At 41.7% G+C, this 13,694-nt stretch overlaps 1 protein-coding gene across 4 annotated transcripts in view; it reads right to left on the bottom strand.

Annotated features, from left to right (window-relative positions):
* The window catches only part of SMCHD1 (structural maintenance of chromosomes flexible hinge domain containing 1), a 162,343-nt gene that overhangs the window by 86,184 nt on the left and 62,465 nt on the right, over nucleotides 1-13,694 (bottom strand). For all 4 annotated transcript variants that reach the window (XR_006278901.1, XM_038389302.2, XM_043508033.1 and 1 more), the window contains exons 20-22: nucleotides 12,141-12,285; nucleotides 11,814-11,910; nucleotides 2,047-2,119 (exon numbers count right to left, since the gene is read on the bottom strand). Coding sequence is in view for 3 of the 4 variants with exons in the window: in XM_038389302.2 (XP_038245230.1) it covers nucleotides 2,047-2,119; nucleotides 11,814-11,910; nucleotides 12,141-12,285 (315 nt within the window). In the remaining variant the exon portion in view is untranslated. The remainder of the gene's footprint in view (nucleotides 1-2,046; nucleotides 2,120-11,813; nucleotides 11,911-12,140; nucleotides 12,286-13,694) is intronic.

Genomic DNA, 13,694 nt, shown 5'->3' with positions numbered 1-13,694 from the left:
CTAGTAAAAAGCTTTAGCCCAACAGAGTTTTCTGATCTATCCCTTACAGGAAGTTATTTTTGAAAACCAGAGCATAGAACAAGCTTTTGGGGGAATAAATGGTAGAAAAGCATCATCAGCAAGAAATGGTTACTAAATTTGCCTACCGTGGCTGCATGGGACCCTAAAGATAAAAAATGTCAAATCAAAAGGATAGGCATTAAGAGACCAGACTCCGAGTTTTCATTAAGTCCTAAAGTGGCAATTAAGGATCTTCCTCACAGGATTAACATGACCTACAATTGTTCCCAGGCCCATGAAACAATCTTAGCAGAGTTGCTCTTCTGTAGTTGCTATGGTCTCTTTGCACATGGAGCACCAGCATACTTTCATCTTATTTGGGATGGCCTACGACATCATAAAAAGCAAACGGGAGGAATAGATGGAGAGGAGGAGATGAACCGGTGGTTCTACTCAGGAAGCAACCCCCACTGAAATTTTAGTCCCCTAAGAAAAGCAAAGAATGAAAAAGATTTTGCTCATTATTGCCCATAAATTAGCTTTAAAAGGTAGGATTGCACTGAATCAATTGCTCTGAAGTGTCACTGCACTGTCAAAGGCATAGATTCCAGTGCAAAGTATGTGGCCATGCCCTGCAATTCTATGAACAAATCTCAACTGTGTCTGGTATTTGCAGGAAGAAAGAATGTCCAAATATCTTTGATGTAGGAAGAGGTGAAAATTCAGAAGTATGTCTTTCATTGTATCTAATCTGATCAAATTAGACTGTTATATCCATTCTCAGAAGACAGCATTTACATCTGTCTGCAGCCCAGAAACAGGTAATGGAATAAAATAGAAATTATATGTGGACTTGCTAGTCCACTTAACTATAAGGAAGGCAACCATAGGATAATTTCCCCAAAATGGCTTGGCACACCTGATGTCGGTCAAAAGGGCAGAGGCCAAGAGTAGTTAACCCATGACAGACCTGACACACCTCATACATTTCACTAATCTGGAAAAGCCTGTGCAAAAAGGAGTAACAGCACCATCTGAACAAGGGCATTTGGCATCTTTTCTTGAAGGCACCGTGGTAAATCTCTTTCATATACTGTGTAAGTGGAACTGCTTGAGAAATTGGTATTTGCAATGTTGTTGTAGTCAGGTTAGTCCCAGGATATGACAGAGACAAGGTAAAGAGAAGTTCTGTTGAGCTCATAAGCTTGTCTCTTTCACCAACAGAAGCTGGTCCAATAAAACATTGTTACTTACTGTAACTGTTGTTCTTCAAGATGTGATGCAGACGTATATTCCATGCTGATGTGCACACATGCAGTGCACCAGAGCCAGAGAACTTTCCCTAGCAGTGCCTGTAGAGGCATTGCTCACATCTTGTGGCCTTATGCCCTCTCCTGGCCTTATAAGGGTGGCGCCATCCCGACCCCCAAAAATTCCTTCACACCAAACATCAGAGGATGGGTTGCGCAATACATGTCTGCTTCACATCTCAAAGAACAAAAGTTACAGTAAGTAACCATGTTTCCTTCTTTGAATAGATACAGCCATGTATTCCATGCAGATGACTGTCAGGTAGTACCTGCAGTAGCTGGGGCTCGGAGTCTGTTTGAACACAGACTGCAGGATTGTCTTCCCAAAGTTTGCATCTGAGCAGGATGCAGCAGAATGGCACAGTAGTTTGTAAACATATATACAAAGGGTCAAGTGGCAGCCTTGCAAATATCCAAAATGTATCTCAGCCAGGCAGGTGATTTCCAGCTGCTAAGAGAATAGGTAGAGCTGGAATGCTGAGCCAATGTTTGCCATATAAAGGGGGAATGACATCATAAAGTTTGTTTTAAGTTTCCAGTCTTCACTTGCTAGTAATAATAGACAAAGCCCAGTACCTAGACTGACATATTATGAACAATGACAGATCATAAATTATGTAGAGGTAAATGTACATCTCATCTGGTATTGTGTCTTCTTGGATGGAGGCACACCATTACAGAAAAAAGCATTAGAATATTTTTCAACATGTCATCACAAATATTTCAAAATACCTACCAGGCAGTAATCTTATTTTGAAGATCTGTGAGTCTTCTTTCAAACCAGGAAGAATAACCTTCAGATTGAAATTCTATTGAAAAGAACATTGTAAGGATTAATGCTGAACAAATGCAGATTCTAAATTTGTTTACATAAATTCTCATATCCTACAAAAACATATTTTGGACTTTCATGAATATTTTTGTGAAATTCTAGAGGCTTACACAAATTTTCTGTATTAAGTTGCAAAGTAGGTTATCAGTTTTCTGACGTTGTTGCCTCCAGAGATCTCTATTCTTTTTGCTGCATATCAACCCACATGAACCCAGACACTTTAAAAGCAGTTAACATAATTTGTGGTTGCCTGCCTGGATGCATGCATGAATAGACACAAAACAACAGCTTTTAAAAAAAGTTAGTTTTTGGGGGTGGGGGTGGTTAAAGAAGAGATATGCAGACCTTGTCTCTATCACTCTCTATCTGCCTGAAACAAGACAACAAGAAGTAAGGGAGAGTGAATACCAGTCAGGTAATAAAAATGGAGGCAACTCTAGTTATATAATTATCTGTAAGTGTTGATTTGAAGATATATCACTAATCATCACTAAGCCCAGGCTCCCAGTTCAAGACCTCCCATAAGCCCAAAGTTCTAGGAATTAAATCCAACAGGGAGCATTGCAGTCCTTGGGTGCCTCATATTCTGTAGCTACTTAAAAATGTTTATTTGTATATAAATTTGCAAGAGTATGTAATAAAAGAGTTACAAAACAAACTCCGAGTAGACATAGTTGCAAGTGGTTGATTGCATTTATCTTTCTTCCGCCCCAGAGATGCCAAATCTGGGAAACTAAAGCTCCAAAAATGTCTCATGAAAATAAATGCAAACAATACTGCAAAAGGCAGAAAAAATAGATGACAGGTAAACACTCTCATCAAAGTCCTCACAAACTATGGTGATGGAGGCCATATAAATACCCAGCTCGATCAATTATCTGCATTTGTGAAGGTGTAGATCTGGAATAAATTTGCATTTACACCAGCCTAGCAGCACATGTGATTCTGCAGAGGACAGAATGGATGGTGTGCAGTGAAAGAATCAGGAGTCCACTCACTGAACAGGCAGGATAAAAATATTTAAGAATAGCCTCATTCACTGCACTATTCTTTCTGCACAATGAATGAGTCCTGCAGAATACTTATGTGCTCTAAAGAAGGCAAACACAAAAGGGGGCAGAGTTAACGTTACAAGGCCAACTACAACTTTGGCATTTCTTAATTTGAGTCCTTCACTTTGCCCTAAAGGCTTTCTGGGTGTTACTAAATTTAGGTTTTTGTATGGAACAATGATGAATTGTGCTAACATATGAATTCTGTTATTTAAACTTCTAGCTGCAAGAAACCACATACCAGTCTATGGCAATAATATTTAGAGCAGACCCATTATTAGTAACAAGAAAGGAGTTCTAAAAAACTTATGTATAATGTTAGCATTTATGTACTCAGCATAAGCAGCAACTCGTCTGGTTTTAAAACACGTTCTCTTACAGATTTATTCATAGGAGTTTACACACTCACTAACACCACACTGATCAAATTAGAGAAACTTTACATAGCCCCAAATAATAAGAATATGCTCCTATATTTTAAGTTCTGACACATGAAATATAATATACATTATAATTCAGTGCAAAAATGTATTATATAATATTCCTCAGAATCTACAGCAGTTGTGGACAGCAGTATAAAAGTTGTCAACAATAACATGTATTCAATGGCAAAAAACAATGTTAATATAGAGTTATGATTGGTTGGTGGCATGCTGTCCCCCTGCAGAACATTGAGTTGAGCAAAACTTAAAACTTCTGAAAACCAAAAATTGCAGTTAAGGTTGCCCATGCACCCTTAACTCTGTCCTCTTTCAACAATGCCCCAGTATGACCATTGACACACATCTTTTACAATTCGAATCCCACAGATGCTGAAACATACAAGCTCTTCACCTCTTTTACAACCAATTCACTCTCACCCACAGGACTAGATCTAACACTATTAAATGTGAAAAAGGGGAATTGGGGTTCACTGGCAGAGTTGGGGGAAGGAAGGGGGTTGGGGTGCACTGCCGGAACAGGCCTCCCTCATCTCAACCCAGAACCTCTCCTGCCCTTCTCTACTACCTATCCCCATTTATCCCCCTCCCAATAATCCCCATCCCCTCACTACAGTCCCAAACCCCTCTCCCACTATTCACCCTCCTCTGTGCCTCCTAATACTCCTCCCTTTCCAGGAAGCATTCACATGTTTAATTTAACCTCCACTGCTAAAGACTGATTATATTACCCTCAAAATAAAATTGCCACCCATGACTCGAACTGTAGCAACCTCCTGTCATTCGCCTGGTCTACACCTAAAACTTAGGTCAACCTAGCTAGATCACTCAGGGGTACGAAAAATTCACACCCAAGAGAAGTGGTAAAGCCAACCTAAGCCCTAGTATAGACACCACTAGTCAACAGAAGAATTCTTCTGTTGACTTAGTTACTGCCTCCTGAGGCGGTGGATTAACTACAGCCAGGGCCAGTGCAACCACTAGGTGAACTAAGCGGTTGCCTAGGGTGCCAAGTGGTTGGCGGCAGCCAAAAGTGTGCTATGGGGAGGCGGTGGAGCGGAGGTGAGCTGGGGCAGGGGGGCGCAAGGAGGGCCGCCTGCAGCAAGTAACGGGGAGGGGGCGGAGCGTGCAGGGGAACCGCTCCCCGCCCCCGTTCACCTCTGCTCCGCCTCCTCCCTTGAGCACACCGCCCCGCTCTGCTTCTTTCCCTCCCAGGCTTGGGGCGCCAAACAGCTGATTGGCGCCACAAGCCTGGGAGGCGGGAGAAGTGGAGCGGCGGAGGCATGCTCAGGGAGGAGGTGGAGCAGAGGTGAGCTGGGGCGGGGAGCTGCCACACGGCTCCCCGGGCCGAGGGTAGGGGGCAGAGGTGGGGAGCTGCCGTATGGCTCCCTGGGCTGAGGGGAGGGAAGGGAGGCACAAGGTGGAAGTTTCGCCTAGGGTGCGAAACATCCTTGCTCCAGCCCTGACTACAGCAATGGAAAACCCCTTCCATCACTGTAGCAAGCGTCTACACTATAAGCACTACAACTGCAGCTGTGCTATAATGGAGACATAGCCTCTTTTAGAAATTCCTTTTGTGTTAGGTGGGGGCTTGTGATTAATTTATTCTTAATTATGTTAATTGAAGGGCAAGCAATCCAGCAATCTGAGGTGTGATTCATCCAATCATTACTACCTCTCAGTTTAACAGTACAAGGCAGCAAAGGGAAATTTTTTTCTGGGGGCTTGGAATTCAGAAACCTGTTAGTCAAAGACCTCAAATTTGGATGACTAATGCAACCTCAAACCCTCCAATCAAGCATTCCAAATTTCAAAACAATCCAATTAACCATTCGTATTTTAGACCACTTACAAGAGTCTAGCTTTAGAGCATATAAAATGACAGGAATGCAAACCCTCCACCCATTTTCTGTACTGGTGTATGCACAGTGTAAAAACATACATTTTTTAATCACCATTCTCATTTTGGGTCCTCCAAAGATTTAGTGGGTGCCATGCAATACCTTGGGCAAAACTTGATGGCTTGAGACCATTTTGATCACCATCACTTCAATAGTTTGCTCTCTAGCTTTTGGGGAGGGGAGAAACTTGGAATTTTTAAAAAATGGCTATTTTTTCCCCAGGGTTTATATCTCTGGAATCCCAAGCACAAATGACTCCAAATTTGGGTCACTAACCCTACCCTGTACCTTCCTGAGGCATACCAATTTTCAAAGATATCCAAATAAGCATGTCAATTTTAAAGGATTTAGAAAAGTCGACCTTTAAACAGATGTCATGATGCAATGTTAACTATAAAAAAACCCCAACAACAAGGAGTCCTTGTGGCACCTTAGAGACTAAAATTTATTTGGGCATAAGCTTTCGTGGACTAGAACCCACTTCATCAGATGCATGGAGTGAAAATACTGGAGCAGGTATAAATACATGAAAGGATGGGGGCTTGCTTTACCAAGTGGGAGGTCAGTCTAACAAGATAAATCAAACAAACAGCAGGATACCAAGGGAGGAAAAATAACTTTTGAAGTGGTAAGAGTGGCCCATTACAGACAGTTGACAAGAAGGTGTGAGTAACAATTGGGAGAAATTAGTACTGGGGAAATTAAGTTTAGGTTTTTTAATGATCCAACCACTCCCAGTCTCTATTCCGGCCTAATCTATAATTGTGCTTCTGTGCCATTATAATTACAGGGTAGGGTCACAGAATTACAAAAGAGTGGGGCTGGAAGGGACCTCAAGAAGTCATCAAGTCCAGCCCCCTGCACTGAGATAGAACCAAGTAAATCAAGACCATCCCTGACAGGTGTTTGTCTAACATGACTTAAAAAACCCTTTAATGATGAAGATACCACAACCTCCCTTGGAAACCTATTCCAGAGCTTAACTAACCTTACAGTTAGTAAGTTTTTCTGAATATCTAACCTATATCTCCCCTGCCAGAGATTAAGTCCATTACTTCTTTTTCCTACCTTCAATGGACACAGAGAACAATTTATCACCATCCTTTTTATAACAGACTTTCACATATTTGAAGACTTATCAGGTGTCCATTCAGTCTTCTTTTCTCAAGAATAAACATGCCCGGTTTCCTCATGGGTTTCTAAATCTTTTATAATATTTTGTTCTCCTCTGCAATTACTCCAATCTTTCCTGAAGTGTGGTGCCAAGAACTGGACATAGTATTCCAGCTGAGGCCTCGCCAGTCCAGTATAGAGCAGGAGAACTATCTCCTGTGTCTAACCCTCTCTCTTACCTTTTACCTATCTTTTTCCTTTTGCCTTCAAGCATGCTCTTACATCTGCTTTAGTGTCTTGAAAATAATCTTCACCTATTCCCACCTGCCTTTTTATCTACCTTCAGCACCCACCCTCCTCTGTTTATTCAGAATCTTAGAATGTGCTGTCTTTGCACTGCTCCCTCTCCTTCACATGGCTCCTTGATCCCCTACAATCTGACTTTGTCCCTCTCCATTCCACCAAAACCACTCTGAACTATGTCACTAATTGCCTCCCAGCTAAACCAAAATACTGATTCTTTTTCTTTATTGTGATCTGTCCAATACCTGCTACACTGATCCACAATCTTCTTTCTACTATTTTCCCATTACTATTATCTAGGTTTTTCCCCACCTCGCAGCATTTCCTTCAGCATTTCCTCATCCTCCTTCTCAACCACACTTGTGTGTCTTTTCCTTGGTTCCCTCCACCTCTTCCATTCTAGAGAGAATGAGCTCTCTGAGAGAGTAACTATTGCCAGAGTTCTCTCTCTACTCTCAACTTTTTCCTCTCCCATACAGTATCCTTTCTAGCTACCTCTCCGAAGTATCCTGATTGTTTTGCTATCATCTCAGACTATTTTGAAGAAAGTGAATAGTTTTCCTCTAACCTCCTCTGCTTCCTGACCTCCGCTTTTTTCTTTTTTAATCACCACTGTCAACTACTCTATCCAACTTATCTCTTTAATTCAATACTGCAATGTAATCTTTTTTTAACTCTTCTGACTCCTCCTTTCCCCTCCATCCAGTCCTCTGTTAGATACTGTCACCACTTCTGATATAACCATAAAGCGTCCTTTCTTCATTTGCATAGCTAAAACTTGTGTCTATATTTTGTCATCTCTAGTTCTTATCGCCTCACAGTTTATCCAACCAGTCATTGCAAGGATAATTTTCCTCTCCTACAATGATTGCATCACATTCCTGCACCCCGAGTTCTTTAAGTGGCTTTCCATTTTACTAGATTGAATTCAAGTTTCTCAACCCACTCTTCAAGATCCTCCCTAATCTTGCCACAAACTACATTTCTGCTGTTACTCTTCTTTACTCACTACTCCCTTCTCTCCCTAAACTCCTCCCAATTCTCTTTCACTGGTATTCCCTTTTTGCTCATCCCTCACATTCTCAGCTTTATACCTTCACACATGCAACCCCCATGACTGGAACAAACCTTCTGTTTTCAATGACCAAGTATGTGCCCTCTCTCCTCCATCCAACCTCCTCCCTCAGAACACGTCTTCCAGCAATCAGGAGAGCCTTCCTCTCACCCACGACACCCCATCAATGATACCCCAAGGCCTTCACAGATTTCATTTACTTTTAAGACAAACCAAGAAACATATGTTTGTTGTAAGAAATGCTGTATCCAAGTCAATTAATCATAGAATCATAGGACTGGAAGGGACCTTGAGAGGTCATCTAGTCCAGTCCCTTGTACTCAAGGCAGGACTAAGTATTCCTGACAGATATTTGTCTAACCTGCTCTTAAAAATCTCCAATGATGGAGATTCCACAACCTCTCTAGGCAATTTATTCCGTGCTTAACCACCCTGACAGTTAGGAAGTTTTTCTAACGTCCAACCCTTGCTGCAATTTAAGCCCATTGCTTCTTGTCCTATCCTCAGAAGAACAACAATTTCTGTCCTTCCTCCTTACAATAACCTTTTATGTACTTAAAAACTGTTATGTCCCCTCTCAGTCTTCTCTTTTCCAGACTGAAAAGATTGGGTTTGTTTAATCTTCCCTCATAGGTCATGTTTTCTAGACAATTAAATTTGTCACTTCTCTGGACCTTCTCCAATTTGTTCACATCTTTCCTGAAATGTGGCACCCAGAACTGGACATAATACTCCAGTTGAGGCCTAATCAGTGGGGAGTAGAGCAGAAGAATTACTTTTTATGTCTTGTTTACAACACTCCTGCCAATACATCCCCGAATTATGTTCACTTTTTTCGCAACAGTGTTACACTGTTGACTCATATTTTGCTTATGGTCCACTATGACTCCCCAGATCCCTTTCCGCAGTACTCCTTCCTAGGCAGTCATTTCCCATTTTGTATGTGTGCAACTGATTGTTCCTTCCTAAGGAGTACTTTGCATTTGTCCTTACTGAATTTCATCCTATATACTTCAGATCATTTCTCCAGTTTGTCCAGATCATTCTGAATTATAATCCTATCCTCCTAAGCACTTGCAACCCCTCCCATTTTGGTATCTCTGCAAACTTTATAAGTGTACTCTCTATGCCATTATCTAAATCATTGGTGAAGATATAGAACAGAACCGGACCCAGAACTGATCCCTGGCTGTGATACGCCATTTGTAATGCCCTTGCAGCATGACTGTGAACCACTAATAACTACTCTCTGGGAACGGTTCTGTAACCAGTTACGCACCCAATTTATAATTGCGCCATCGAGATTGCATTTCCTTAGTTTATGAGGTCATGCAAGACAGTATCCAAAGCTTTACTAAAGTCAAGATATACCACATCTACCACTTCCCCCCTATCCACAAGGCTTGTTACCCTGTCAAAGAAAGCTATTAGGTTGGTTTGACACGATTTGTTCTTTACTTATCACCTTATCATCATCTAGATGTTTGCAAATTGCTTACTTAATTATTTGCTCCATTATCTTTCCAGGTACAGAAGTTCAGTTGACTGGTCTGTAATTCCCCAGGTTGTCCTTATTTCCCTTTTTATAGATTGGCACTGTATTTGCCCTTTTCCAGTCTTCTGGAATCGCTCCAGTCTTCCATGACTTTTCAAAGATAATCACTAATGGCTCTGATATCTCCTCAGTAAGCTCCTTGAGTATTCTAGGATGCATTTCATCAGGCCCTGGTGACCTGAAGATATCTAATTTGTCTAAGTAATTTTTAACTTGTCCTTTTCCTATTTTAGCCTCTGATCCTATCTCATTTTCACGGGAATTAACAATGGTAGATGTTCAATCACCACCAACCTTCTTGGTGAAAACCAAAACAAAGAAGTCATTAAGCACCTCTGCCATTTCCACATTTTCTGTTTTTGTCCCCCCCACCCTTATTGAGTAATGGGACTACTCTGTCCTTGGTCTTCCTCTTGCTTCTAATATATTTGTAAAATGTTTTTGTTACCCTTTATGTCTCTAGCTAGTTTCATCTTGACTTGGGCCTTGGCCTTTCCAATTTTGTCCCTACATACTTGTAGTATTTGTTTATATTCATCCTTTTTAATTTCACCTATTATATATTAATATATATACATTTCACCTATTATATCGGTCCGATACAATGACAATTCAGATATAAGCGGTAAAGCAGAGCTCTGGGGAGTGGGGCTGCTTTACCTCATTATATCCGAATTAGTGTTACCGCAAGTGGTTCCTCTGTACCCCCCCCCTTACTTGCTGTGGACCTCCCTCCCCAGCTTGCCTCCACCTCCTCCCACAAGCACACCATAGCTTCGCTTCTCCTCCCTCCCAGGCTTGCCGCGCCAATCAGCTGGCGCGGCAAGTCTGGGAGGAGGGAGAAATGGAACTGCAGCGCACTTGTGGGAGGAGGCAGAGTGCAGATGGGCTGGGGTGGGGGCTACAGAGGAACTGCTGCCTGCCCCAGCTCACCTCCACTCTGCCTCCGCCTCCTCCCCTGAGCGTGCCGCTGCCGCCGCTCCGCTTCTTCCCGCACTCCCTTCCTTCCAGGCTTCCCAAACTAAACAGCTGATTGGCATGCCAAGGGGTGGAAGAGAAGTGGAGTGGCAGCGGCGCGCTCAGGGGAGGAGGTGGAGGCAGAGCGGAGGTGAGCTTGGGAATGGTGTCTCTCCCTACCCCGATGCAATGCGGTCTCACCTATAAGACAGTAAGATTTTTTGGTTCCCGAGGACCGCATTATATCAGGGTAGAGGTGTAGTTTCCACTTTTTATAGGACTCTTTTTTGGTTTTTTAGATTAATGAAGATCTCCTGGTTAAGCCAGCGTGGTCTCTTGCCATACTTCCTATCTTTCCTACGCAGTGGGATAGTTTGCTCTTGTGCCCTTAATAATGTCTCTTTGAAAAACTGCCAACTGTCTTCAATTCTTTTTTCCCTTTGACTTGCTTCCCTTCCAGTCTTACCTACCAACTCCCTGAGTTCGCTAACTTCTGCCTTCTTGAAATCCTTCGTCTTTATTGTGCTGTTCTCCCTCGTACCATTCCTTAGAATCACGAACTTTACCATTTCATGATCACTTTCACCCATGCTGCTTTCCACTTTCAAATTCTCAACCAGTTCCTCCTTATTTGTCAAAATCAAATCTAGAACAGCCTCTCCCCTAGTAGCTTTCTCCACCTTCTGAAATAAAATTGTCTCCAATACATTACAAGAACTTATTGGATAATCTGTGCCCGGCTGTGCTATTTTCCCAACCGATGTCTGAGTAGCTAAAGTCCCCCATCACTACCAAGTCCTGTGCTTTGGATGATTTTGTTAGTTGTTTAAAAAAAGCCTCATCCACCTCTTCTTCCTGGTTAGGTGGTCTGTAGTAGACTCCTACAATGACCTCAACCTTGGTTTTTTACCCCTTTTATCCTTACACAGAGATTTTCAATGAGTCTGTCTCCTATTTTAATCTCAATCTCAGTCCAAGTGTATACATTTCTAATATACAAGTAAACATCTCCTCCTTTTTTCCCCCTGCCTGTCCTTCCTGAGCAAGCTGTACTCTGCTATACCAATATTCCAGCCATGTGTATTATCCCACCAAGTCTCTGTGATGCCAACTATGTCATAGTTGTGTTTATTTACTATAATTTTGAATTCTTCCTGCTTATTCCCCATACTTCTAATACGAACAGATAAAAACAACAGAACACTAGAATGCATTTTACATGTAAAGCAGTGAACAGTTTTAATATACTGCCCAAATTTAAATCACTCAGCCTACCTTGCCCAGGTAATTGTTTACGTAGCCTTTAGCAGTGACACCCTTAATGACGCAACTTGTTCCTTTACTTATTTCTTCATACTGTAAAGTCAAACCACTACAAAAATAAATTAAAAATAATTTAAAGAAAAGCATTTTAATTCTCACCCAAAATATACACAAGATGTAAGAACGCTTGGAAGCAACAGGAAGCAACAGTCAATTTACATTAATTACATTAGTCCAATTAGGACAATTTACATTAGTCCAACACTTTGTAAAATTAAAGAACAATAGCGTTTAAGAGAATTACAAAAAAGGGAGAATAAAATTGATACATTTCATTACCTAGCTTCAATAATTGGCTTAATATCAGTTGCCAGATGTGTGGGATGACCAAATTCATCCTGCAAGTCCAAAGGAATATTAAAAGGTACTCCAACTCGAAATGGAGGATCCAAATGACCCACTGAAAATTTTTCAGGTTTCCCCTCTAAGAGAGAAAAAAGTTAATGTAGGTAATTTTATCTGTAACTACACATTATATTTCTTTTAACTAAGGCATCAGGACAGACACCTAAGCTCCCACCCTAATAGGCCAATAGATGGGGTAGGGGTGGGGGATCCCATCCTAACAGGCAAGTAGACAATAAACAGAGATTTTTGGCAGCAGTGATAGATCAGAACTTCCCAGTCTCTCCTTCTTCAGTCTGTATGGATTTAAGAGTAACTGTTTAAAATGCAAACATATAGATGTAAGAACTTATATAAAATATGTCTGCAACTTCAAAGCACTGTGAAATGTCTCAACAAAATCCAAAGGGACAGTGGATAGCTTTGTAAAATTAAAGAGATTTATATAAACAAAATTCAGTTTACATGCAAGGATAAACATTTTTGTTATCCAGTTGTTCCCAACTTGAGCCCCTTAATGCATCCTGATTTTAAAAAAATTCTGAGCACACCCATGCTTTGGAAATAAGCCCCCCCCCCAAGTTTTGAGAAAACCTGCTCAAAAAAGTCAAAGCACCCAAAAATCACTGGCCACTTCTAAAAATCTTTGCCATGGACTCTACACAGTACAAACAGAGACCTCTGTAAATTGGAATGAAGTCTACTGGGGAGCTAACCATCTTAAAATAAATTGCTTTGGCCTGTCGAATTTTCAACAGAATCTTGGATAGAAGAGAAAACGGGAGAAAGGCATACAAGAGGTCCCTGTCCCATTAGAGGATGAGGGCTTCTCCCATGGAATGTTTTCCCAGGCCAACCCTGGAGCAGTAACAAGGACATTCGGCCTCTCATCTGCACCCTGTACTGATAATGGTCCTGCCTGAAGGTAAGCTGTATGAATCTCCTGTGTGAAAATCGTACTGAAATGTGGAAGTAGGCATCTTGAGGTTGAGAGCCAAAAACTAATCTTCTGGCTCTATAGCTGGAATAATGGCTGCTAGCATGACCATCTAGCACTTCTGTGCCATCACGCATTTGTTTAATGCTCTTAGATCTAGAATGGGCCTCCACCCTCCCTTCGCCTTGGGGATCAGGAAATACCTGGAGTAAAATCCCTTGCCCCTGAGATGCACCGGGACTGGTTCTGTGGCCCCAAGCATAACAGACAATCCATTTCCTGGCATAGTAGATCTTGTGACAAGGGTCCATGAAGAGGGATGGGGAAGGAGGGTGAGAATAGGGGCTGGACATATACTGAAAGGTGTAGCCCTTTGAAACAAACAATCTCCAAAATTTATCTAGCGGAGATAATATTCTCCCAACTGCTGCACAAGAGGGCCAGGCAACTTCTGAAGGAGCGTGTTTAGATTATAGCTGATGCTGCAAAGGTATAGTTGCTTGGGCCCTTGACCAACCCGTCAAAACAACTTACAAGAAACTGGTCACAGA

The sequence above is a fragment of the Dermochelys coriacea genome, chromosome 2, assembly GCF_009764565.3.
Source record: "Dermochelys coriacea isolate rDerCor1 chromosome 2, rDerCor1.pri.v4, whole genome shotgun sequence".
Lineage (NCBI taxonomy): Eukaryota > Metazoa > Chordata > Testudines > Dermochelyidae > Dermochelys > Dermochelys coriacea.
This window is presented reverse-complemented; position numbering and strand designations above follow the sequence as displayed.